We start from the raw sequence: 22,327 nt of genomic DNA, 5'->3' as shown, positions 1-22,327 counted from the left end.
TGTGACATTAATTGTTTTATTTGTATTATTCATTATTACTTATATATATGTAGCGAATGATAATTATTTCAAATTAGAGCGATATATATATATATATATATTTTTCTTACTGTGTAATTTTCTCTATTATAAACCTCAAGTATCTTTTAAGATAATCAATAAATATAACAAATAGGTGCTCTTAAAATTTACATCTATTTTCTATTAATTATTCGTACCAATTTTATGATATTTGATTAGCATTCAATAACTCCTCAACTAATTTTTACACATTGAATGGAGGTTTCTTCGACAAATCACTCTCTTGTCTTTTTTTCTTTTCCTATTTTTTTTATTATTATAATTTTGATTAAATTCGTCTATAGCCTTTTAAAGTTGATATCAAATTTTATTTAAACATTTTAATTGGGTGATGTTCATTTTAGACATTTTATGTAGGATTCCGTTATGTCAATTTAACACTTTTTTGAATAAGCAAAAAATTGAAAGAGAATGTAATACACTGGTTGATGATATGACAAACAACAGTTAAATGATTACATATGTAATTTAAATTTACAAATTACTTTAAAATCTATTTAGTAAAGAAAATAAAAATATTATTCTAAAAAAATCAATTCAACCCCCTCCCGAAGGTAGTTGTTGTCTTTTCTACTACATCCAATAGTTTTTTAATTTTTTTAATCGACTTTTTTTAAATTGTTTCGAATCTTTTTTTTTCTTTTTAGTGTTGTCTTGTGGGGAAAAAAGAGGGTGGCGGAAGAAAATAAATATGAAATGTGAGTGTTGGTATCCATTCTCCGATAAAAGGTAAAACGAGGTGATTGTAGATTTATAAAAGACTAAGAAAAATGACTTGAAAACGGATTTGAATAAAAATTTCGACGTCCATTGAATGACTTTAATATTCAAAAAAATGGTGGAAGGTGATAGCTTGAAAAATAGAGAAGAAAAAGAAAAATAAAACAAAAAATTTAAATAGTTTTTCACGCTCTATTGTTAAATATATCACAGTCACTTTGATATATCTGCAAAATGACACAACAATATCTTATATAAAACTTAGTGCAAACTTTAGAGGGAATTACTGATCAATTCGAAATTGATATATATGAGCTAAATAATTTTTCTATTTTTATAATAATTTTTTTATATATATAGTGAGATTACATTGTTTATGTTATTATAGAAAAAATTGTTTTCATTTGTTATGTTGTTTGTACGGTTCTTATTTATTCGTTTGTATATTTATTTTTCATAATAATGCAACCATTCAAGAACAATTTTATTTTTATTTTTTTAAAAAAATAATTTTGTATAAAAATTATAATTAAATAAGAAATATTGTATCTTGTAAGTGGGATGAATGCTAGTAAAATGATATAAATTAAATGCACCACGTGGTAGACATACTGTTTATGTACCATAATTTAATTAAATAAATTAACGGTCCAAACTCTTCCATTGTCACATGCTCTCATCCCTTCAATTATTGCTTCATATATTTTTCGTAATAAAATGATTAGATAAGATATGATATAATGTATTTGTAATTTATCGAGAAGATAATTTTAGTTATATAAATTGAAGATCAAAATTTAAAGTTAAGTTCTTCAATTAATTTTGTAAAAATGGTTCGAAATATATTTGGATTTGATTGAAATTGTTGTAACAATTTCAAATTCAGGACAAAATCTGTTATATTTTTATATTATTTAATAGTGTATTTTAAATATATAGGTGTTCACGTGGATAACTGGACATTATAAATAGTAACATGTCCAGTTAGACATTTATATATATTTAAAATACACGATTAAATAAAACAGGGATAATAGGTCTCGCAAAAAATGATATATTTCACACTTCTTTCTCATTAGTTTTCCCATAGTGTGTGAGATAATGTGATTTGATAACATTTAATTGTAGACATTAAAATTTACGTTGACGTGTTTAATTTGAATGGGGACTCTAGTAGATATGATCAGCTTCAATCAGAATTCTTAAATGCTACTCAACCTAAATCTAGTTTATGTCTATACGAAGGATATTAAATTCTCTTTAAAAAGATTAATAATTAATTGCAAAATTAACAAAAAAAAACAAAAATAAATAAATAAAAAGTAAAAGTATAACCTAGAAGAATAGTTAATTTCTAAGTTCCTGACAGCAGCATCGAAAACTGTTGGTATCCTTTATATAAAGATGAACTAAAATTTAAGATCGAGCAATCTCCAAAATTTTATCGAACACGTCAGATAGAATCCAATAATTTTCAATATCTAACTAGAATCGAAACGTTAGACGCTATAATTTATAGGTTCACATGATATTCCATCAATATGACAGGATAAATATTTCTTAAGACTATCTAATACCTCTAATAAAACGTAAAATAAATTTAATCTTATAAATTATCACGAAATTATCATACGTTATACGTCACGATAAACGATTTAGTTAGATGACACAAATCCCATATAAAACCTAAACCTTAACTAGGACCCTACTTCCCCTGCAACAACTTCACAATCCTCTCACCGTTTGACACGCAGTGGATAACCGACAAAGAGCTTAATTTTCGTACAGTTCAGCAGCTTCTTTATAGCATCTTCATACTCACTCTTTTTCATTCACAGATCCCAAAGTTCCAATCTTTTTTCACAAATCTTGATACCCTTTTCATATTTGAGTGAATTTTTTTGACTAATTTAGTATGTAGATTTTGATTTTTATGTGAAAATATGAGGCGGGTCGAGCTCAATTATGGGTGATGAATTGGGGTTTTGAGATGGGTATGAATCAGTTTGAAGAAATGGGGAAAAGGGTTCCGAGAAGGGTGTGGCTTAGATCTCAAATGACAATGGTATTAATGGTGGGTGGAAATCACACTTCATCCAGGTTTTGTACTCGTTAATCTGTTTGAATTTGTTGTTTATAGGCTTAAATCTACTGTTTTTAGCTTCTGTGAAAACTTCACTTGCTGTTATAGATCTTGAAAGTTTAAGAAATCTTAAAGAAAAAAATGGATATGAAGGTTTTGAAATGGCAATTTCTTCATGGGTCGTTAGTGAAACGTTTGATTCTGAAAGGGTTCTTGTTTGTTACTGTTATGATTGTTGTGTCATTTGTTCAAATGACACATATGATTCAGAAATCTGAACCTATAATGTTGAATTTTGGTGTATGCCCTTTGAACTTTGGGTCTGATGAGTATATGAATGTGACTGGGTTCTTTAAACCTGTTTCTGGATTGGGGATTTCGCTGTTTGGAGCTTCTTTGATGAAGCGGGACGACGAAAAATTGACCAAGGATGTGTTTAAGGAGCTAATGGAAAAGAATTTCTTGGATTTGAATGCTAATGCATTGTGTGTTGGGAAGAAATCGTCGTTTGCAGCTTTGGTGCTGCGAGAATTGGGACTCTTGAGTGCTGTTGGTGTTGATGCACACCCGTATTTTTCTCTTGTATGGAGAAGATTTATGTACGAGCTCGATCATGAGAACAATTCTTTCGATTTTGTGTTCTCGAGGGATCTGGATAAGGTCACTGTTCCAGCTCTTATGGTGCTTGAGATTGAGCGTGTCTTACGTCCAGGGGGCACCGGTGTTATGCTCGTGGGTTCTAGTAGTTTCTACGCGGGTAACTTGGTAAAAGGCAACTTGATAAGGTCTGCCACCCCAGTTTCGTCGTTCTTGAAGAGTTCTGATGTTGTGCACGTATGTGGGGTTGGCACGTATACTCTAGTGATGTTCAAGAAACGATCAGAGATTGTTCAATCTCTCGTGCATTCTGTGCTTCCTGCTAATTGTCCTTCCAATGTGAACAACAAGCCGTACTTGAAGCACCTTGAGCCACTCGTGGAAAAGAAGCTTGGACAGTTTGACACACAAATCTCATACTTGCCCAAGTTCATGAACATCTCATCAAGGAACAAACTGGTGTATATCAACGTTGGTGCAGGGGAATTCGTAGAATCAACTCTTGCAAGAACATTCAAGCCTCATTATCCGATCCCTCACCACTTGTTCAATGTTTTCGTCATTGATCATAACACCTCCACACTGTCTTTATATGTGAAGAATCCTGGTATTAACTTTGTGTACCATCCAGGACTTGCTGTCGCCGGAGAGACTACTTTGTCATCTGTTGACACTGACGAATATTTGGGTGCACCACTAGATCGTGAAGGATTCGACTTCATTCATTGGTTTAGTGAAACAGTTAAAGACGGAGACTATGTCGTCCTCATGATGAATGCTAGAGCAGCAGAGCTAAACATTCTAGCAGAACTATTCCAAACTGGATCAATCTGCCATGTCGATGAGCTGTTCCTTCGCTGCTCGGCTGCAGATTGCAGAAATGCTCTCTGTGGGGACTGCATAAGCCTTTTCAAAACTCTAAGGAGAAGTGGTGTGTTTGCTCATCAATGGTGGGGAGACTAGAGTTTTGTCAAGAGTTTTAAGTGCATTTTATGTATTCTTGTGTTCAACTTTTTGCTTTAGTGTCTGTTGGGAATAAATTGAGGGGAGGCTGTAGGTTGAAAGTTGATACTGTAATCTTACTTTCTCCCTTCTGGAACTGCACTTGATGTCTTGTGTATGTGTCCATGTGTGTATGTGAGTTGCTTGTCTCTAAGTTTCTCTTTTAAGTTTATGGAAGAAATATGTGTTATGTGTTTTAAAAACTATGCTTTATTGTGATTATTAACATCTCAATCCCATCATCTAAGGGTTAAAAGAAATTAGTCGAGGTGTGTACAAGTTGTCGTAGACACCATGTACGTTAAAAGAAATTAACATCTCAATCCATCATCTAAGGGTGTGAAACAATGGCTAATGAAGTGGATAATTACGTTAAACTTCACCATGCGCAAAATTACTAGGTGATTCTTTCATATATCTTCAAGCCTTTATGAACTGTGCGCATAAACAAAAGTTTAATGCATCAGACTGCTCTTTCGTTTCTTTTTGTTATTCTATTCCATCAAGTAATTGAAGTAAATAAATTGGATAAAGCAAATTAGATGCTTTTGAAGTGTGAACCGTTGATTTTGATATACTTGAAGAAAAAAAACAAAAAAAAAAAAAAAATCTTTAGCAAAACTATTAAATCCTTTTTGGCTAATATAATTCATTGATCAATCACTTACGTCTCAATTTAATACTCTAATCGCGATCAATATTATTAAAAAAAGAAAGTAAAAAAATCATAAGAAAAAGGAAAACTTACAAAAATCCCATACATTTAGGTATCTAACTACATTTTATCCCGAAAGTTTTTCCAATTACAAAAATTTTGAATGTTTCGTTGCTCTCGGATACATACATTGGTTGTCAGATATATTGGAAATGGTATATTACTTAATGGGAGGGTTGTATTCAAGAGGAGATAGATGTATCCGAGAGAAGTTAGGGATATCCGAGAGGGGAGAAATGTATCTGAAAAGGGATAGGGATGTATTCGAGAGAGAATTTTTGTAATTTTTAAAATATTTTAGATATTATGATATCTTAAGTTGTATATTTATGTAATTTTTTTTCGAAAAAAAAAAACAAACTTCATTGCTTTGAAGACAGGGAGGAACTACACTATGATCCAATCCAAAGCTCCCACTTAAATATTGGGCCAAGAAAGCTAACCCAAATAAAGCCTTTATGTATTTGGCCCAAAAGCTATATGGCCCAATCCACTCCAAAGTAGAGCCAAGAGTTTGCCTTTCCACTTCCATTGGGGCATCTCAAAGTACTATCGGGATGTAGCAGGTACTCGTGAAATAGTTAAGTTATGCATAAATCGACTCTTTCGACTAGCACAAATAAATTTTTTTATTTCGTATATAATCTATTAGTTGTACAAAAAAATACAACAATAACAATATTCAATTATAATTTTACAAGTGAAATATGAAAAAAATCGTGTGTTTTGTGCCTGTATCGTTACTGGACCTTATACAAGTAGAATTTTGTTCTTGACCCTCGACTCAAGTATATGAGAAAAATAAGTATCTAAAAAGCATTTCACATACAAAAGTTAGTACACTTAATTTAAAAATTAGCACTTATTTGCATAACCTAGAAAGTAAAAATAATAAAAAAAAAACCATAATGCTGAGTCTGCTAACATTAAACTAATAGTAATTTAAAATATTATACCTATATGTACAGATTAAATTAAAGTTAATAAAAAAAAATTATTTTTTTCCCCCACAATCCCAAAAAAGCAGGGGGGATTTGCTTTTCTTTTTTCCCCCTAATATGGGCTAAAAATGACATATCAAAATGGACAAAAATGAATAAAGTTTTGTCCAAATATGGCATTTGCTTTTTCTAGAAAAATAAATAAATTTAGTACAATCACATGAGTCCCACAAATTCTGCAAATACCATACCTTTCACATAAACTAAAGTCAGATTCTTTTTTTTTTTAAATTAAAAATAATAATTTTTCCTTTTTCACTTACTGTATACATGTGCATAGATATAAATACTCCCATCACAAATAAACAAATCCTGCAACAAATATTCCAGTTTTTTTTCTTGGATTTTTGAATATTTAACTACATATATAAAGAGTGATTATGATGAAACACATCGATAATCTCCTGAATTTATAATTTATTAGTAAAGTATATATTAGGTTAAAGTACTTGTTCTGATAAAGCAATTGAACAAACGATAAAATGTTTCTATTAACACACAGTATGTCATAATTTGAGAATTTAAATGAAATTAGTTGTAAATCTAAGGGGGTGTCGATGTATACAACAAATGATTTAAAGATCAATTAAATTTGGAAAAAAGGTATAGAGATTTACATCTTGCTAAATATATAAATCTATTTTAAACAATGGTGTCGATATCAATTTGCACATTCATTAATTATTCTAACAGTATTTATTACCTCTTATCAACACAAGTATCGTGTGATTGTATAATGAATTTATGTCCCACCCCGTAAACACTTTTGTCTAATTATTTAAAAAGAAGAAGAAGAAAGAAGGCTCTTTTGCCTATTTCCTCCATTTCATTCATGAGTTTTATCACTATCCACCATACAAGTAATTCAATTTATAGTTTAGTAGCATTATTTACATTGCCAAATTAGTCCAATTTTGATGAGGTGTTTAAGTTGTATGTGACAGGCCGTTGGCTAATCAAAAATTCGTATGTCTAAACGATAAAAGTAGAAGAAATGAAAACGGTGAAATGAATGATCGAAAATATTCAGAATAAGGTGAGAGTGACTTCCGTGATATGAATAAGTCGTTCGAAGAGTTTCCAAGAATATTCTTTTGGTTATGTTTTGTGTTTGAAGAAAATATGCATACTGAGCTGTACTTTTGTTTATGTTAAATAATTAGAGAAAGATCCATTACACATCAATTTGTGTCAGAAAAAAATCAAATTAACACTATATATAATAATTAATAAAAATAAATGGTACTTTTACTGTTGATTTAAGGAAATAAAATTCCAAAATATGTTTTTGAGTGGAGGACAAATGCATAATTCAGACTTTACTGAATTTAACAAATATCAACACTGTACAGCTCTTCTTTCTGTGTCTATGCAAGTCTCGGAACTTGAGATCTTATGCCCCTCGACTAATTTCTTAGGATATCTGCTTACCTCTCACGAGAAACCTCGACTAATTTCATAGGATATATGCTTACCTCTCACGAGAGACCTCGACTAATGTCATAGGATATCTGCTTATCTCTCACGAGAGACCTCGACTAATTTCATAGGATATCTGCTTACCTCTCACGAGAGATATCGCGTAACTCTGTAACAAGTCACCTATTAGACTTATATCACTTATATCATCATCATACTGAAATTTATACACCCCCCAAAAAATGACATTTTTTTATCCTATTTGCAATAGTATAATTTCCAATAAAGGGGGATACAACTGAACCCCTTCAAAACCATTACAATACACCCTTAGAAGAGAAAGAACAGATTCAACTTTATACATGAAGCTCACTACCATATCCCTACATCAAATGAGTCTGTTTTACGCATTTATAGTCGAAAGAAAGATTAAACCAAGACAAGTGAGCTAACGATAGCTCCTCCATCGCGCAGAACAAGTTTCCTATTGACTCTAGAGTAAAGCCAGACCAAAATAAGACAACCCTGAGAACAGATTACCAAGGAAAACTGTAAACGACAATATGCATTATGGCTTGTTGAATAGAAAGAAAAACAACGCGAACAGATAATTTAATGAAGAAGCCTCAGGAAAGGAAATTCAGACCCATAAGAAGAAAAATATCCATTATTTGGTATCATGTAGATTAGTGAATCAACCATATTAACTCAATGAACAAGGTGAAAACCGAAATCTGGAAGCAAGCAGTCTGCAGAATGAGTGAGTGAAAATAACCATCCAGTTAAGAGGACATTTTAGCTAAGAACAATTGCTTATCTCAAACAGCTGAAAGATGTTAAATAAAAAGAAATGCTAATAAATCAAACAATGTGTTGGAATTACGCTAGAAACAACAGTTGAAACGAATGACTTCTTTCTCCATTTGGTTGGATGAGTCTCAACAACCCATCACGGCACAATTGTATACAAAGACACCAGAATGCTCTTTTAGGCCGATGACCTTCCAATCCAAGGTGCCGTCTTTACACCCTGATTTTGGTGCCCAAGAACTCAATATAATAGCTTCACCTTCTGGACCCCTGTTGCCACCTACCACAAGAAGTTCTTCACCACATGCTTTGAAAGCAAGACCCCAACCATTCGAAGAATCAGCCCTCACAGGAAGTCTTCCCAATACCTCCCATGAGTTATTTTTCTTGTCATACTTCTTAACCATGTTGGTTAGATATTCAACTGCATATAGTTGGTTATTAACAACTGCAACAAGAGGAGGTGCCTGAGCAGCTCTATTGACGTTTGGATACATGCACTCAATTTTCCTCCACTTCCTTGTTTGTAGATCAAACTCTTCCCCACAAGTCAAAGAATCGGTAGGATTAGTCATCCCACCTATCACATAAAATTTTCCATCCATGAAAAAGCCAGAGCATAATCTGCGGGGAGAATGCATGTTGGGCAGTATTTCCCATGTACCAGTCAAAGAATCATAAAGCTCGGCAGATTTTAGTACATTTCCATTCTTGTCACTACCCCCTGCAACAATAGAAATTGAACCAAGACTACCCGATCCAAACAGACAACGACGATGATTCATCCCTTCACATTTTTCCCAGTTGTTTTGAATCAAACTGTATTTCCATATAGCAAAATCAAACAACTCACGGCCAAAAACCAGTAATTCACTACCAACCGCTAATGACTCCTTATCTGCATAATTAAAGCAATCATCACAAGGAATTTTCGGCAATCTCAACCATTTTTTTCTGAAAGGATCAAAAGCCTCCCAACCCCGAGGATCACAAACCATATAAACCCAGTGTTCAACAACACTTATCCGCCTCCTTAATTCATATAAATAACCACTCTTGACTAATGAATTAAACCTAGCATTCAGGCACGACAACGATGCATAATCTGATCTAGATGCCCGAGCAAGACACGTTAAAGCAACATCATCATGTAGGCCTGGAAGAAGTGATTCACTTGATCTAAATTTGCAATGACCATCATCATCTTCTTCTTCTTCTAACCTCATTCTTTTCCCCTTCTCCTCTTCCTCCTTCACAAATAAATACCCATTCTTCAACTTCTTAGTTTCAGAAGCCATGCTATCATACACAACCCACAGTTTCCAATCAATCACACACTTGAAAAAAGCCACAAAATTTATTTGTGAAAACACAAAATTCCCAAATCTTTTATCAAAATATCAATCTCTCTCACCAAAAAAGCTATGAACTCCAGCTCGCTTATTAACTACTACAACTTCATGAGTATGTCAAAATCTAGCAACTATAATCAAATAGTTCGAAATATTACCCAAAATATTCAAACTTCCTCGTGTTTTTTCCACTGAGATTCAAATTTCACATATTATTCAGAAATTTTCCCTTATTTTGAAGCAGAAAATATAAGATACACAGAACAAAGCTTATTAAACTTGAGAAAAGAGGCAAATTGAATAAGAAATGAATTATTCAGTAAGGAAAAACAGATAGCGATTCGGATCCAAACCAGGTAAGGAAACCTATTCGGATCTCACCGGAAAAACAGCTGCTTATTTCTGCCAGTCGCAAATTAGCGTCGACGGAGATAAAAACCAGTGTGGTGATTATTCCATTGCTGGAGTGAAGTAAGTTTCGATCCGATCTCAGGCAACTATACCGCCGGGATATTCGCCGGAAAACGAACTTACGGCGACCATCTCACCGGGATTTTTAGAGAGAGAATTTTAGAGAGTGGGGATCGGTTTCTTTTAGGCAGAAGACTGATAAAAAGGAAATGGAAAATGAAAGAGGAAACTTTATTTATTTACAATAGTAGTCCTTTATCTTTCGGTATATTGCATAACTTCCCTGTTATTTAAAAATTTTGTGCAAAATCATCCTTTTCAATATTATTATTTTTATTCTAATTTTCTATTATTTTATATATTATTATCATATTGTTCTCCATAAAGATATTATTTAACCAATATGGACTGTCGTGACAATGATGAGACTTCTTCATTCTTTAATCAGGGTCTTAAGTTCGAGCTTTGGGTATGATAAAAATCTTATTGGAAGAGCCACCTTCAAACGAGTCCTACATATTCCGATACGAATTCAGCTAGGGCTCCTATATTCGAACACTTGATGGGAAATCAAATGAAAAAGAAAAAAGAAAAAGAGATATTGTTTCAAGTTAGTTTTGAAAATTTTGTTGGAAGAGTCACCCCTGAACGGATCAATAGTGCGGATTCAAATTTAATCGGAACTTTAATATAAACTCCAAACATCGAATATTGTTTCAAGTTAACTTGGAACAGTATGCTGATCGAATATATATATATATATATATATATATATATATAGAGAGAGAGAGAGAGAGAGAGAGGGCGCGCATTTTCGATATACGTTTCCATTCAAGAAAATCATATCGAATACTAGTAAGGAAAAGATATATTATAATAAAAAATTCATAAAAAAATAAAGGAAAATATACTAACAATAACAAATAATATAATAATCGAACCAAAGAAACAACAAATATATAGAGGGAGAGAGGGGTGACGTATTTTCAATATACGTTTCCATTCAAGAAAATCATATCGAATTTTAGTAAAGAAAGGAAACATAATAATGAAAAATCACATAAATAAATAAGGGGAACATACTAACAATAACAAATAATATAATAATCGAAGTAAAGAAAATAACGGATAATAATAAATCGAGAACGGTTTCGAAAACTCACTTACGTAAGTGAAGTTTGTATTTATCGGATTAAGTACCAAGAAAAAGTCAAATATGCTTTTGTCACCTTATCATTTTAGAGTATTTAATTGAAAGGGTCCTATAAGTTTTATAGTATATACACTTTTGATCCTATAATATAATTTTGAGCATATATAATCCAACTTAACATATTCTTTACGTTATAGAAAAAAATTATAATCATAAAGTTGTAAATAGTAAAGTTCTTCCTCACTAATTCATTTAATTAATGAAAAAATCGTTATATCATAAATTAAATAAAAATAACTTATTTTATACGTATGATCAAAATAAAAAAGAACCATTATAATTATAAAGTAAACAAAATCTTATTCAAATAATCAACATAAATACGAGTAATAAAACTAATATATATACGTTACATGTGATTAAAATACAAAATAACCATAATAAAAACACTAATAATTTTCTTTACTAATTTATTTTTGTTTCAATTGATAAATATATGGATAAACGATATACCTAACAAATTTAACGTGTTTTTTTTATGTTATTAGAATAAAAAATCATAAGAGTAAACATTACAAATCTTTGTCATATCGAGATATCATAAATTTAATGGAATATTTTGCACGCGATTGAAATAAAATAAATCATAATAAAAAAAATCTTCTTCGAACATACAAACAAGTTATAAATCTAATGAAAAATAACGTGTTTTACATGTGATTAAAATACGATTAATCGTAATAAAAAATATTAAAATTTTTTGCCTAAGATATTTTTTGCTTTGATTGATGAACATATAAACAAGTCATGAAACTAACTGATTTAATGTGTTTTTCATGTTATTAGAATAAGAAATAATCATTAATAATAAATATTAAAAATAACATACTTTTTTACATTGCGTTGTTATTAAGCAAATAAACAAATAAATTCTTCCCAAAAAAAGAAAAAAAAATTATATTCCAAATGTCTATTTCAATTATGTATTTTCAGTTCACTTTTTGTTGATAATAATACAAGAAAAGGAAACTGCTTTTTTCTTGTCCCTTCAAATATCAAAATCAAAATTACATAGAAATATAAAGTACTAGGGTTTTTTTTTTCTCATACCAAAATTACTATTTTTGAACCTATAGAAATATATCGAAAAAATATTAGGAAAGAGATGATTAGACAAGATGTAGCGTAGTTAATCGAGGATTTAATGTTAGATAAGTGGATATGAAGGTCCAGAATTAGAATAGAGTGTCGTTTAGAACCATATTTGTATTGTCGTTATTACTTCTGCCACGTACTAATAATATCTTTGTCTTTATTTTTTATCAGTATTACTTTATATTTCTTTATTTCGATTATCATATTATTCAATATTGCTATTGTAAGTTATTTTCATACCTAATTTTGGTATGTTTTACTTGACACAAAAATCTATCAGAAACAATCTCTCTACCTTCACCAAATAAGGGGTAAAGCTACACACATGCGGAATTAGGTGAAGGTTCGTAGGTTCGAACGAATCCAATAGCCTTTTCGTGAACCCTGTATTTGTAGTAGAAAATTAATTACTATATATATGTATATTAAATCGTAAATCTCTAACAAAATTGATTGACGGTTCTAAACGAGTTTAGAACCCTCAAACACTTTATCCTGGCTCCGCCTCTGTAATACTATAGACGATATTAGACAATCATATAATATATACAAAATTATAGAATGTAATATAACATTTTCTCATATTAATTATGCATACCTTACCTCTATCGTGTATAGAGATACGGTTCTCGATAGACCCTCGGCTCAAGAAAAGCGATAAAAGAGGGACATATACTAAAAATCTATAACAGAATGTTCACTTAATAACTTTACTTTACACTATCATATGAAAATTCTTCTTCATATAAAAAAAACACATACAAATATCCACAAAAACAAATATGTTGGCTTTCTTCTAAGTATCAAAACACAAAACTTGTACCATCATCAGTTCATCACCAACAAAAAAACAACGAAAACATATCGCGATGTCTCGCTGCCATTACAACTGAAATAGTACTCTCGGAGTATGACAGAAACCAAACAAAATTTACTCGAACGTCTCATTTTCTACTATCGTTCACATAACATGTATCCGATTGCTCCTGCAAGTGCAATTTGCTGGGGAAAAAAAGACATCCTAGTTTTATCTTCCTACAAGAACTGAGAAGAGAGAACGGAACGTTATAAACATACTAGAACACTCTGCAGTTAATTCAAGTAGGGGTATCCTCTGCGCTCCCATCCTGTACGTCTTTCTGCAACTTTTGGCGCTGGCACCAACACGAGAACTGAGGGATGGGGCCTTCATCTCCTAGGAACCACTCGTGTTGACAAACACTTTCGAGAGTTAGCCTTTGTGTTGGATCTATGCAAAAGGACTTTTTGTTAGGAAAATAGGTGGAGAAACTAGTAGCTACCAACAACAACAACAACATACGGAGTGTAGTCCGAAAAGTGGGGACGGGGGAGGGTAGAAAGTACGCAGACCTTACCCCTACCTTAGCAGGTAGAGACGTTGTTTTCGATAGACACTCGGATCAAAAGGAATGTTATCGAAGAAGCATTGCAAGAAAAATATAACAACTAAATAGCAGATACAAAGCAAATGAAGCAACAAACGCACCACACATAGAAGAATAGGAGACTACGCAGAGTCAAGATATCAAGCAGGACGAGAGACAAACCTTTGCAGAGAAGCCCCTCTAATAAATTCTTCAGTAGCGGATTCATATCGTCGGGGAGAATGATGGGGTTATTTACTATCTGGAAAGACGAAATAAAGGCAGTTAAGAAAGCAGAAAAGACTAACGTCTATGTTGTACCTCGGATATACGATAAGACTCGCACCTTGTCATATGTATCCTGGAGAGTTTCTCCTAGAAACGGGTATTTTCCCAAGATCATGCAATAAAGGGTAACACCAACCGCCCACGTGTCAGCACATTTTCCATGATATCTATCTCCTATTAATAAAGAATACAGAAAAAACCACTTCAATAACAACAACGAAAAATTATGCCTTGGTCCCAAACAAGTAGTCAGCTAAGTTTAACGATAATGTAGATGTCAGCATTCAACGAGTCGAGAAATTCTGACCTACGCAGCATTCAGGAGCAGTGAAAACAGGAGTGCCAGGAGATCGACGGAGTTTATCATTATCATCCTACAAACAGGAATAGTTCCAACTAAAGTTAGTAATATACCGGAAAAGAACAGGAAAGAACAAACATCAAACGAAAACAACTTAAATGAACGCAATCACCACCAAACCCTTCAAGCCCCAAAAGTTTAGAGCCAGTGCAAATAAATTTCCTATCATTAGGACATTATTCCAACTAGGTGCGTCTAAACAAAGACTATCGACCTCTATGACAACCAATCTCTATTTCTACTCATATAACACATTCTTAGTCGTAAGATTATAAGAAACTAGGGCTGGAAATTCAATTTAAAGAATAGAACATTGTTGAGCTTGGTCATACCTCAAAAACTTGGCTGACGCTGAAATCACCAATCTTCACCTTACCAGCAGCAGTCACTAAAAGATTGTCTGGCTTAATATCCCCATGTATGATATTCTGCTCAACACAAAACAAGAAAGAACATAGGTAAAACACTATGCCGTGGATCGGGAATGTAAAGCAGTAAAGTTAAGGTATCCGATAAGCGTAAAATTACTATGGTGCATGATTTCTTATGCCCGGTGGAGACACTAAATTCTAAAGTTTCAAGTCGTAGTTTACTTGATAAAGCAAGTAATCCACATCCCATTGGGATTTTGATGCTGCTAAAAGTACTACCTTTCCGCTTTATAGGAAAAGCAGATCACTCGATAATAACAAAAAACGCAAAAAAGCTCCAAAGGTCCCCAATGGGCCTTTAAGCTCAAATAAAACATAAGCTTCAATGAAAAAAGGCACAAACGGAGAAAAAAATACAAATATATATATATTTAGTCCATAAGCGACACGAAGCGCTCAACAAATTTTGATCCTCGGTTTAGGGCTTAAGCGTGCCTGTCACAACACTGCACTCGATTCATTACAGTCCTATCTCAATGCTCATTAGGAAAGAAAAAGACATCAAAGGCACCAGAGCTCTAGCCAAACAACTAGCTGATGGAACAACCGATAGAATGAAACAGATATCATTTTGGTCTTCGATAAGTGAAAATCAAATAGCTACAGGCCCATATATTCCCTTCAAAAAGGGAGTGAGGGAGGGAAAACATCTGCCTAAGCAAGAGATCATTGTTATTCAACAGCACAGGCTGAAGGTCCATCTATTCTCAAGAAAGGGAGTCCAAGAAAATCCTGGTGACTCGGCTACATAAATTTTAACTTCACTGAAATAGATTCACATTGTCAATTAAGTCGTCAAATGATTCTTTTTCACACGCCTTCCTATCATAGTTTTACAGGAAATCAACGAGAAACTACCTATCTTGACCAACCAACCTATATTCATGACCTTACAAAAACAACATACCTAGTATAGTTCCACAAGTGCAGTTAGGGGAGAATGAGGTGTACGCAGACCTTACCCCTCCGACCTTTGTGGAGTAAGGATGTTGTTTCCGATACACACTCATCCCAAGAAATTATTTTTCGGAACAGTTTTGAAAAAAATGTAAGAGTAAAAAGCTGAGATGAAAGTATTGACCTAGCGTGGTAAATTCTTCAGGACCGAGTCTTCAGAAACTTGTTCTAGAAATGGATAAGGGATCCAGAGTTATTTTTATACAGATCAATCTTTTCTCTTTTAACAAGAGCCGATTGTCCAACTATGATTACTTAACACTTCACTAAAGTGATTGAGATTTGTGAGTTATAGACTGATAGAGGACATGATCTAGAATCCTTGCATATAAGCGTTAAAAGGTAACAACGTTGTCAAAACCGAAAAACGCATCACTGAGGTCTGTTGGGGATGCGAAGTGCACTTACAATGTTGGCTTTAGTAAAGAAACGCGCAATGAAGAAAAAAAAGTAATAAAAATATGTGTGCAATATATAAAAATAATTAATAAATAAATATATCCGAACGGTTGGGACTTACATGAGAATGCAGATACATCAAGCCAGACACTATATCACGCAAGTACAGCCGTGCTTTATTTTCTTCAAGAACACATGGGGGACCAGAATCCTCACAAACCCATTTTCCTTCCACGTACTCGAGAACTGATTAATAAAGGGGGGAAATGTTAGTTGACATTCATATAATTGAAGAACCTGGACAACTCCACAAAAAGGAAACTGGATAATACCCATGTAGAAGTTATCTGTTTCTGGATCATCAATCACCTCAACAAGATTAACTATATTGGGATGGCACAGCATTTTCATGATCGAAACCTGCAAGTGACGAGAATTAACATTGACAAACTTTGGGACAGCTAATAAACAAATCAGCGGACAAATAGCTAATACTACAGGATAAATTTTGCGGATAACCCACAAAAGGAGGATTGAAACTCAAGGGAAGAAATAAAGGACATACCTCACGAAGAACATCACCCATAGCAGTTTCTGAAGGCGCCACCCGCATCTTTGATAAGTGAGACTTGTGAAAGGCCTGCGTTCGATAAAAACAAACATTATCACTATTTGAAAACTTTAATCAAGCCTGTACTCAATGACTAACAAGTAACAACACTAATTGTTCTTTGCGGACAAAATTGTCTGCGACTCTATGTTATTGCCCACTTCCCTTTTCCGACTGTTTCTCCACGACCCTAAATACAATTTTCCCTAGCATAGAGTAATTCAACTACCTAATTATCCCTTCCATGTATGATGTATCTATGAATGAATAGGAATGGGCAGTCTGGTTGGTGATTATTCAAAAATATAGCTCCAAAATCAACATCAGATACCCTAGATGCCAGTATAAATACAACAGCAAAATCCTAAATGTTAAGAATAGTACAATGCAATAAAAACTCCTATCACTAAGTAAAGAAACAATAAGTTTCAAATCCCACTCTCTACATCTAGCGTTTAAACTTCATTGGAAAAGTAAAGAAACAATTTAGCTTTCTGATATGGGAATACCACTAGTACAATTAACCTAAGTAAATGTCGTGACCAAGTAAATTCCCCGATGCTAACTGGAGATGTTAGAAATTTTACCTTAATGGCATAATGTTTTCCATCAGTGCAACTTCTATAAAGTACCTGTGCCATCCCAACGTGATCAGATGTCAACTTTTATCCCTCCAACCGAAAAAAAGAAAGAAAGATAACATTGATATCTTTATGCTCACCACTTTACCGTAGCTACCAGCACCAATTTTGTGTTCACGGACATATTCGTTAACCATCTTGTTCCCATCTTCATCCTGAATCAAAATGACAACAGAGGAGAACAGTCAAGTGTCACCTCCCCTTTTTTTCCCCTGATAAATCAAAACTAGTGATCCTTGTACAAACGTATTTCTGAGCCATCCATGTCTCAATTATGAGTAGAGGATTTTCACAGCGAATGTAAGAAAGAGTTTCCTTCTGTTACCTCTGTGCGCACAACTTTGTGTGTTTCCTTGACAGGGATCTCCCTGCAAATTAACCCATTCTGAGCTCTTTCCATGAGAATCTCTTGATAACGTTTAACCGGGCTGTGACACACTTCATCATCCTCACTACCAGTATCAATTATATCGCCACTATCAAAGCCATCATCTTCGACTTCTTCAGCCTCTTGTTGTAACAATGGTTCATGTGACCAGCTGTTTCCATATCCCCTATTAGGCCTAATTTCCTTTTTTGGTTTTCTTGCAAAAGAGAATCCAAAACATCCACAGCACCCCATTTCTGTAACTTCATCAACAGAATGCATCATCACAGACATCCAAAACAACAGAAAATACGTCCCAGTGGAGTACACTAATATACAGCACAATCGAACAATTTGATTCAAGAACCTGAAAATTAGCATACAACTCTTATTAACATCAATCAACTAGACAACAACGAAATGATAAGCCAAACCAGTGTTATCAAAAGCAAAAGGCAAAAAAAAAAAACTCTAAGGTCCAATGGGGCTTTAAGTGCAAAGTGCAAATAAAGCATGGACTTTAATGAAAAAAGCCGCAGAGAGAAAAAAGTGAAAAATATATATGTTTGGCCAAGACTACTATAGGCATGAAAAACAAATATGTGAACAAGGAAATTGAAAAAGAATTACGATAAAGTGAAATAGGCTCATTGGTAAGGAAAAATATGCCTTAGAACCTTGATAAAAACAATGAAGTGCACATTAAGCGAGGGGAGCGCTCAACAAGTATTGAGTCTTGCTTCCTGGCTTAAGCACACTGCTTTGATAACACTAACCAACATTCTCATATTCATTGGTTCAACGATAGTAGGAAATATATAATGTATGTCAAAAACACGTAATTGAAAACGAAAGCTGATAACAACCTTAAAAAGAGGAAAACGCTATTCGGGCATCCACCCGGGTTCAACTTTGTTATTCAATCGGATGCCATTCAGCAAAATGAAAGAAGCAGTTAATCAAATTGATTCCTGTGCGATTGAACCACGACATCATGAGAGTTCCAATTTATAATAACAACAGACAAGAGATCAATGTCAGGCCAGAATCTTCCATTCGTCACCAGAGTTGGAGCCTCACCACACAAATGGATTACACCTCTGCCACAATTGAAAGAATCAACAAAAAGAAAGCACATTTGAGTATTGACCCACATATAGGAATCAAATTAACTCAAAATACCACAACATCAAAACCAAAAAAAAATACAATCTTTTCCATAGATTCTTCGTAGAAAATCAAAACCATCAAAAAGGAATTCTTCTATAAATTTCCATAAAAACAATCAAAACCAATAAAAATACAATCTTTTTCTGAGATTCTTTGTAGGAAATCAAAACCATCAAGAGGTTCAACCATTCTCCTAAGAACTTCCATAAAAACAATCAAAACCAATAAAAATACAATCTTTTTCCAAGATTCTTTGTAGGAAATCAAAAAAATCAAAAGGTTCAATCATTTTCCTGACAATTTTTTTCATAAAAATGATCAAAACCGAAAAACATTACCATCTTTTCCCAAGATATTTTTTGTAGGAAATCAAAACCATCAAAAGGTTCAATCATTTTCCTAATAATTTTTCATAAAAACGATCAAAAACAATAAAAATACAATCTTTTTCCAAGATTCTTTGTAGGAAATCAAAAATATCAAAGGGTTCAACCATTCTCCAAACGATTTTCCATAAAAACAATCAAAACCAATAAAAATACAATCTTTTTCCAAGATTCTTTGTAGGAAATCAAAAAAATCAAAAGGTTCAATCATTTTCCTGACAATTTTTTTCATAAAAATGATCAAAACCGAAAAACATTACCATCTTTTCCCAAGATATTTTTTGTAGGAAATCAAAACCATCAAAAGGTTCAATCATTTTCCTAATAATTTTTCATAAAAACGATCAAAAACAATAAAAATACAATCTTTTTCCAAGATTCTTTGTAGGAAATCAAAAATATCAAAGGGTTCAATCATTCTCCAAACAATTTTCCATAAAAACAATCAAAACCAATAAAAATACATTCTTTTTCCAAGATTCCTTGTAGGAAATAAGAAACCATCAAAAGGTTCAATCTTTCTCCTAACCATTGTTCATAAAAATAATCAAAACCTACAAAAATACAATATTTTCCCAAAATTCTTTGTAGAAAATCAAAAACATCAAAAGGTTCTATCATTTGGATCACAATGTTTTCAGAAAAATGATCAAAACCAATAAAAACCATCTATTTCCCAAGATGCTTTATAGGAAATCAAAACCATCAAAGGGTTCAGTCATTCTCCATACAAATTTCCATAAAAACAATCAAAACCAATAAAAATCCAATCTCTTTCCAAGATTCTTTGGAGACAATCAAAACCATTCAAAGGTTCAATCATCCTCCTAACAATTGTTCATAAAACAATCAAACCCAATAAAAAACAATCTTCTATCAATATTCTTTATACGAAATCAAAACCATGAAATGGTTCAATCATTCTCCTAACAATTGCTCATAAAAATACAATCTTTTTCCAAGATTCTTTGAAAGAAATCTAAAAACATCAAAAGCTTCAATCTTTCTCCTAACAATTGTTCATAACAACAATCAAAATCAATTAAAAACACAATCTTTTTCCAAGATTCTTTCTGAAATAAAAACCCCATTACCTTAAAGTTGGGAAAGATCAATTCTTGCTCAACAAAATTGGCTGTTCAATGTTCTAAAATCTTATAAACGGCACAGAAAATTTTGATGGGGGAGGAAAAAACAAGAAAAAATGGTGAAGGAGCAAACTTCTAGGGATTATTGAGATGGGGGTGGGTTGGTGGGTGGGGAGCAAGGGTCCATAGAGGCTGTTGATGTGGCCAAGGTTGACTGTCACAGATGCACTTTATGGAAGCCTGCTCCCTGTTGCATAAGAAACTGTTTGGTTAAATACTATAGTCTATAGTATATTTCATTTCATTTTTTGATTTTTCATTTGATCAGAGTATGTTAACGTCAAATTAAATTTAAATTCATGTATTAAGCTTATTTTGATAAACGGTTCGGTCTATATGATTTTTTTTTCAATATTAAAGACTTAAACTCGAGATGAACTAATTAACGGTACAGATTTCCCGCCATAATTTGACACGTATTAATTATATAGGTAAATTAGTTAATTCGTTCGCGTATCGGATACAATTTGTAAACTAATTTTTAAAAATATAAAATTCGTCATGATGTTATAATGTATATGAGTAAAAAAAATATTACGAAGTATAAATAAATATAGTTTACAATATTTAAGTGGTTGTTTAATACGTCGAATAAGGTGAATATCTTATAATTAAATTAGATATTAATTTATATCATATCTGATTAAAAGTATAATTTTATTACTTGAAATAATTTTGATAGTGATATGTAAAATTAAATTTGAATTAGAAATTTTCATTACAAAATTCAAATTACCTAAAAGATAATATTTCAATTTCAAGTATATGCTTTTTTCAATGTTAAAAACTTTATCCATAAGTTATATATATATATATATAAAGAATCAATAATTTTAAAATTCTCAAAAAGAACTCACTTGACGTGAAAAATTTGATGACTAATTGGATAAGTGGATTTTTATAAAATTATATGTATTTGAAAGTTTAGAATAACGTACAATTACAAAAATTTATTTATAAAATAGAATATGCGACTTTTTAGAACATTTCAATACCTTGCATATAAATTATGATTTGTTCATTTGATAAAAATATATAAGAGTTTGAAGCGATAATTTTCACAAAGTTTTCATGTACAAAATTCAAATTGCTTATTTAAACAAAATGTCAACTTTAAGTCAATTCTACTAAAATAATACACTCCGTATAATTACATAATTAGGTTTTAAGGATATGATGTTTACACAATTTTATTCATATCTTGAGAAGCTAGAGAACTCAAATAAAATATATACAAAATCAAGTATGTAAAACAAATTCAATAATGAACAAGTCATACTGAAAATAAGCTACAATAACAACAAATAATACAATCGCGATTCAATAAAAGAGAACCCAAATTTTAGCATCAAAACAAAAGACCTAGACTAATTTAGATGTCCACTTACAATTTTAGCCTTTCACGTAATTGGTGGTGAACTTAAGATTTTAAGCTCGTGGGTGCTCGCTGCCTTTAGCATAAAATAAAAAAATAAAGTTTAAACAAACGAAAAGGAATCAAGAATATAGTTAGCTATAAATAAGTATTTTACAGTAATTGCGTTCTAAACCTTCACTCATCTCAAAAATAAGACCTTTAAGTCAGTTACCGAACAAAAACATGCATGAATTTTTCCAAACATGGGTGCTAATGATTTAGTATATCAATCTCATAAAAGTTTGTACATAACATATATACGAGATTA

At 32.4% G+C, this 22,327-nt stretch overlaps 3 protein-coding genes across 3 annotated transcripts; 1 reads left to right on the top strand and 2 right to left on the bottom strand.

The window, feature by feature from the left end:
* The first annotated feature begins 3,025 nt into the window (after window positions 1-3,025).
* Window positions 3,026-4,444, top strand: LOC107004719. Its single transcript, XM_015203039.2, has one exon. The coding sequence runs from the start codon at window positions 3,026-3,028 to the stop codon at window positions 4,442-4,444; it is 1,419 nt and encodes a 472-aa protein (XP_015058525.1).
* Window positions 4,445-8,267: 3,823 nt separating this feature from the next.
* On the bottom strand, window positions 8,268-10,377 carry LOC107005041 (F-box/kelch-repeat protein At5g60570). Its single transcript, XM_015203504.2, has one exon. The coding sequence runs from the start codon at window positions 9,724-9,726 to the stop codon at window positions 8,557-8,559; it is 1,170 nt and encodes a 389-aa protein (XP_015058990.1). The 5' UTR covers window positions 9,727-10,377; the 3' UTR covers window positions 8,268-8,556.
* Window positions 10,378-13,225: 2,848 nt separating this feature from the next.
* On the bottom strand, window positions 13,226-20,792 carry LOC107002861 (serine/threonine-protein kinase GRIK1). The gene is made up of 13 exons (XM_015201050.2): window positions 20,589-20,792; window positions 18,805-19,038; window positions 17,897-18,305; window positions 17,652-17,726; window positions 17,518-17,562; window positions 16,886-16,960; window positions 16,653-16,740; window positions 16,442-16,566; window positions 14,866-14,961; window positions 14,480-14,546; window positions 14,231-14,346; window positions 14,068-14,146; window positions 13,226-13,748 (listed from the first exon to the last, which is right to left on the bottom strand). Exons 3-13 carry the CDS (start codon window positions 18,230-18,232, stop codon window positions 13,597-13,599), a joined length of 1,254 nt encoding a protein of 417 aa, XP_015056536.1. The 5' UTR covers window positions 18,233-18,305; window positions 18,805-19,038; window positions 20,589-20,792; the 3' UTR covers window positions 13,226-13,596.
* Window positions 20,793-22,327: the final 1,535 nt, after the last annotated feature.

This window comes from Solanum pennellii, chromosome 11, assembly GCF_001406875.1.
Source record: "Solanum pennellii chromosome 11, SPENNV200".
Classification (NCBI taxonomy): domain Eukaryota; kingdom Viridiplantae; phylum Streptophyta; class Magnoliopsida; order Solanales; family Solanaceae; genus Solanum; species Solanum pennellii.
The sequence above is the reverse complement of the archived record's forward strand: the minus strand, read 5'-3'. Positions and strand labels throughout refer to the sequence as shown.

Bases quoted from the DNA above. Each gene is read 5' to 3' on its own strand.
- LOC107005041 (XM_015203504.2), bottom strand. From the start codon at position 9,726: ATGGCTTCTGAAACTAAGAAGTTGAAGAATGGGTATTTATTTGTGAAG.
- LOC107002861 (XM_015201050.2), bottom strand. From the start codon at position 18,232: ATGTCTGTGATGATGCATTCTGTTGATGAAGTTACAGAAATGGGGTGC. The intron at 16,567-16,652 runs GTATTATCCAGT...TTTATTAATCAG, and splicing joins AACAGATAACTTCTACATGG to TTCTCGAGTACGTGGAAGGA. The intron at 14,962-16,441 runs GTAAGTCCCAAC...TGTGTTGAGCAG, and splicing joins TGATGTATCTGCATTCTCAT to AATATCATACATGGGGATAT.
- LOC107004719 (XM_015203039.2), top strand. From the start codon at position 3,026: ATGGATATGAAGGTTTTGAAATGGCAATTTCTTCATGGGTCGTTAGTG.